This window comes from Oratosquilla oratoria, chromosome 40, assembly GCF_046742065.1.
Source record: "Oratosquilla oratoria isolate Oo_2021 chromosome 40, ASM4674206v1, whole genome shotgun sequence".
NCBI classification, from domain to species: domain Eukaryota; kingdom Metazoa; phylum Arthropoda; class Malacostraca; order Stomatopoda; family Squillidae; genus Oratosquilla; species Oratosquilla oratoria.
Genome location: NC_134816.1, coordinates 29,549,322 through 29,554,919, shown reverse-complemented (window position 1 = coordinate 29,554,919; position 5,598 = coordinate 29,549,322). Strand labels below are relative to the sequence as shown.

General features: G+C 39.2%; 1 protein-coding gene across 1 annotated transcript; it reads right to left on the bottom strand.

The window, feature by feature from the left end:
• Window positions 1-243: 243 nt before the first annotated feature.
• On the bottom strand, window positions 244-3,552 carry LOC143020744 (uncharacterized). Its single transcript, XM_076177467.1, has 2 exons — window positions 3,456-3,552; window positions 244-2,184 (listed from the first exon to the last, which is right to left on the bottom strand). Exons 1-2 carry the CDS (start codon window positions 3,465-3,467, stop codon window positions 1,693-1,695), a joined length of 504 nt encoding a protein of 167 aa, XP_076033582.1. The 5' UTR covers window positions 3,468-3,552; the 3' UTR covers window positions 244-1,692.
• Between the last annotated feature and the right edge of the window lie 2,046 nt (window positions 3,553-5,598).

Genomic DNA, 5,598 nt, shown 5'->3' with positions numbered 1-5,598 from the left:
TTTGAAACACTTAGTTTGTGCATAAGATAAGGAAATACGCAAATATGCACTATGATAAGTAGAGTTTCTGGCAATAGAAAAATAACTGGATACATCAATAGTGCTGACGATGTGATGGTGCGTCTAGGACTCAGGAAGATAGTCGATGTCGACTAGATCATTTGCAGTAGATAACATGGATTAATCAGTTGTTAGACTTAAAGGATACATTTAAAAAAATGCAGGTTTAATTGACACAATGAAAACGATCATGTCTTTATTTGTATTACCATATTTCATTTCGATATAAAAAGATCTGAAAATGTGATGTTTTTTTTCTGCGAAAAGATCATGCATTCCTATATACAGATGGTCAGTGCCAGTACAAAACTGCGTTTTTACAAGAAACTGTGCAATCTTCCCACTTTTCTACACCTATGATCGTTCTTACATATTCCTTAATTCAAAAAGTCTATGTTCCCAAATTTATTCTCTTTTTATGAGAAGAAAGGAATTTTTTAACATCTTTAATAAAAAAAAAATATGGAAATATCCTTTATCATAAATGATTTTTGGAAATGTAAAAACGACCAAGGCATTATTGATGAATCATATTACCCCGTGCAATGCAGACAGATAATACCGAGACTTGGACTACTGTGAAGGAGAGATACAGAAAGTAAAGAAGAGAGTGTCATAGATGAATTCTAAAGTGTACAATAGATGAAATGGCGGTGAGCCTAAGTTCTGTGTTTAACTTCTAGACCAAAGCATCCAAATTTAGAAAGTGACAAATATCAAAGCATATCCTGAGGGTATTTTTTTCAAGAAGGGAGATTATACTTTTTGAATGTTTCTAGTATGTGCTTACAAAATGCTAAAATATGAAGAAAATTTTCAAAATGATGTATTAGATCTCAACAATACGAGAATTATAGAATGGAATGTTGTTGTGAAAGTACATTTACTAATCTGAAACTAATTTCAAAATCGGATTGTACATGGCTACACAAGTAATTTTTAAAAGTTTTTTCAAGTAACTAACTTTTTTTTAGATTTTCGAAATTTTGATTTTTTTTCTAAAAGAGACATATGTGAATGAAAAGAATTTAGTGAATATGTGTGTTATAGACTTTCAAACTATTTATGAAATCCTTTAAATTTTTTAAGATTCTTTTAAGAAATTCTCCCTTCTGTAACGAAATAGAAATATCAAGAACGGATGACGAGAATGAAAGAGAATGAAGGTCGAAAGAAAATGAAAATACGTGAATAAAAGAAAATACCCAAAAAGCAAAATAAAAGCAATGGCAACTGAAGTTAGAGTTCAAGTCTTTGGCAATATTTGGCCGCAATATCACGAAAAGAATTACAAAAATATTTTGCAAATATTTCTGTTGCTGGTGCTGCTGCTGCTGCTTCTGATACATATCCCGGGCTTCGACCTAGCGTAGTCCCGGGAAAGCATTATATATATATATACATATACACATGAGCCAAGAGAAACGGCCCCGAGTATTAACCCCAACTACCTTCCAGCTTTAACGAATCTGGCATTGTTTAAGATATGGCGGATAACGACGACTAGGAGGGATACACGAAGTCCAGACATCGAGGTGGACCTCGTGGTATGACTCCCTTCGAGGGCCCACACTACAACCTCGACTCTCAAGTCAGAAGCCGCATGAGGGTCTCCAAGGAGGAAGACGTGACTTAGACAGCCGTGAACTTGAATCTGTGTCCCTGGGCATTACGTTCGAAGTCCAGGTGAGCTGGATAGTCGAAGAGGTTCTGAGGTCCGGGGGTGGTCGTGGTAGTCGTAGTTGGGGGAGGCTGCTGTCTAACCACTGGGATGGGAGCGGCGGTGACAGGGGCAGCCTTTACGACAGGAACAGGGTTGGGAAGGACAGGAACAACAGGAGCCTTGGGAGCAGGGGGCAGTTCACCAAGGAAGCTGGACTTCGTGATGACCATCCCTTGCTTACCAGCTTCGAACTCCATGCGGTAGATCTTTCCGTCCAGGGGGTACTCCCAGTATCCCTTCCTGGTGCCATCGGCGAGCGTTTCCTCGAAGTACTTCTGGCCGTCCTCTTGGTTACGGTAGTTTCCGAAGGCGGCGCCGTCTTGGTAGCGCTTGTCCTCCAAGATCTTCACAAAGCCGCCCTCATACTGGGCCATCGCCACACCTACCAAAGCCAAAAGAACCTGCAATGCACAGAGAAAAAGAACATTTGAGTATAACTGGCGTATAGAGTATGTACTCCCAATATACACCCATGCACGCATATATATATATGTGTGTGTGTGTGTGTGTGTGTGTGTGTGTGTGTGTGTGTGTGTGTGTGTGTGTGTGTGTGTGTGTGTGTGTGTGTGTGTGTGTGTGTGTGTGTGTGTGTGTGTGTGTGTGTGTGTGTGTGTGTGTGTGTGTGTGTGTGTGTGTGTGTGTGTGTGTCTGTGTGTGTATGTGTGTGTGTGTGTGTGGGTATGTGTGTGTGTTCGTGTTAGTGCGTGTGTTTTGAATAAGCATGCACGCTATGACATACACAAATATATATATATATATATATATATATATATATATATATATAAATATATATATATATATACATATATATATATATATATATATATATATAAATATATATATATATATATGAGCTAGTATAACTGTCCCAATAATCCATGCGCATGATCTTCTGAGCAAATTTCAATACAATGCCCACTGAAACTTGTTGAAGGACACAATCATTCCGAAAACAAAAACCAGTATAAGACAGGAACATTTTGAATATGCTCTAGTTAGACATAAGTGCCGCAGAGAACAAACACGTAGAACTACAAATATTACAGTAATGATACGTGAATGAAAGTTCACAACATAGGCCTCTGTGCCATCTCGCACTAACTACACTACAGTCAGAGAAGACAGATCACAACACAAAGGTACAAGTGCGTGTCCACGCATCTGCATGTATGAATGTGTGTATTCGTGTATGTGCGAGCGAGCACTCGTGTGTGTGTGTGTGTGTGTGTGTGTGTGTGTGTGTGTGTGTGTGTGTGTGTGTGTGTGTGTGTGTGTGTGTGTGTGTGTGTGTGTGTGTGTGTGTGTGTGTGTGTGTGTGTGTGTGTGTGTTTGTGAGTGTGTGTGTGTGTGTGTGTGTGTGTGTGTGTGTGTGTGTGTGTGTGTGTTTGTATGTGTATGTGTGTGTCCACGTGTGTACGAGTGTGTAAATGTATGTGTGTGTATGTATATATGTATGTATCTATATATGTATGTATCTATATATGTATGTATCTATGTATGTATGTATCTATGTATGTATGCATGTGTGTGATTTGTGAATCTAAACAAGACTCCATCGTTCTCTTTCACTTCGTCTGCATTGTCTATTATCCCGAAAACCACATTCAGCGCACACTCCCCCTCCTTATGCAACTGCGCACATCACTTGAACCCCGTTCAGCCAACTACTCACCAGGTACTTCATGGTGAACTTGTTGAAGGCAGAAGCAGCAGCTCCGAACACACACAGCTCGTTGAACTCAATGTTCTGCTGGATCCTCACCGTTGCCGACTTTTATAGCCGAGGGACTGGATAACCTTGGGAGGGAGTGGAGGGAAAGAGGAGAGAGGAAGGAACACGTGTACTTTGACAAGAACGGAATTTGTTGAATAAGTGCAACATATCCACCAAAGAACGAGGAAGAGGTAATGTGTATAGAGAAAACAAGAGGATAATATACACGTAATTGTTTATACATATGTATAACAAAGTGCACATTATATGAGGGCGTGGTCATCGCTATAGGAGATGACGCACGGTGACCATGAGGAAGAGATGGAGGCGACGAGATCATCTGGTCAACAGAAGAAACAAGTTTCAGTCTCTTGTAGCAGTGAACCGATGTAGCCGCACGTACACTCGGAGTCTGAAGTTCATGAGCACGTTTGAACAAATGTTTGGAACAAAAATTGGATTAGATTCACTGCAGACACGTTTGCGTGCGATGAGACTATTAATTTTCTTTACTGTTCTTCAAGATTTTTTTTTTTTTTTTTATTGTTTGGAACAAAATTTGGATTAGATTCACTGCGGACACTTCTGCGTGCGATGGGACTATTATTCTTTTTTTCTGTTCTTCAAGAAATTTTTGTTTTATTCATGTTTGGAATAGAATTTTAATTAAATTCACTGCGGACACTTCTGCGTGCGATGAAGCTATTAACTTTTTCTGTTCTTCAAGAAATTTCTGTTTTATTCACGAGCTTGAAGACACATGTGTATATGTGGGTCTTATGTCCCTGTGTTCTTCTGGGGACTAGCCACTTAGAAGTAAAACTATATTCTAAATAAGTACCGTAAATATGACTCATCAAGTCAACAATTCATGATTCAGTCCTTTCAAATTATATCTTTTTTTTTTTATCTGGGAACTATCCAATGTGAAGCAAAGCCAAAATCCAAATATGTACCATAAATAGAATTCATTAAATCAACAATTCAAGCTCTAGTCCTTTCAAATTACTGTCAATTTTGATGTACTCCATTCCAACGCCAGACTCCAGTCAATGACCGTAAATGGAATTCATTAGGTCAACAATTCAAGCTCTAATCCTTTTAATTTAGTGCCAATCTTGGTGTACTCTATTCTAGCGCCAGACTCCAGTCAATGACTGTAAATGAAATTCATTAAGTCAACAACTCAAGCTCTAGTCCTTTCAAATTATTGCCAGACTCCAGTCAATGACTGCAATCAACTGAATGTGCCCCTCTGGCCAAAACTTTCTCTAGTGATTATGTTATGGATTCTATTCAGTCAGGTAATTTTAATCAACTGAGGAGTGTCACCAGCGCTTCTTTCCTTGGAGACAACATCATGCAGAAAAGGAGTAATAGAGATGGTAAAGAAGAAATATGAGGAGGATTTTTTTTTTTTTTTTTTTTTTTTTTTTTTTTTTTTTTTTAAGTAAAGCGGAGCCTCCAGACATAAGAGTATGATGCGCGACTCTGGTCCGTAGGGATTTTACTACATATCCGAAGATATCAATCTGGTAAATCCTGTGCAGCCACCATACATGGGAGATTGGAAAAAAAAAGTTAATTAATCCTTCAACAGCTTACCATGTTTTTATTCGGACAACGATAAGCGATTTAATTCTCTTAGAGAGATCGCCGACCTTTAAGACTTGATAATATCGATAAAAAGATGTACCTTACATATGAGAAGCTCTCCGTGGGAGAGTGATCCAAGCGCCACGGGACGCCAGGCTATTTTGTGTTCAACCAGCCGACCTGGCTTATCTGGGAGTTGGATTCGTCTCCCTCTGAGTGACCATGGTCGAGGGAGACGAATCCAAATACCACCAGAAGGTGCGAATAGCTGGTTGAGAACGAAATCAGGGTCTGGCGGTCCGTGGCGCTTGGATCACTCTCCCACAGAGCTACTCGTATGTTACAAAGTAATTGTAGATGTTGACGTAGATGTAGATGTAGATGTAGATGTAGATGCGGATCTATAATCTTTATATCGACAGCTCCTTATGAGCTCTTCTTGTTTTTCTTAGTGTCTTACTGTAGAGCTTGGCTATATTTTCTCTTTTCATCCACATTTTATATA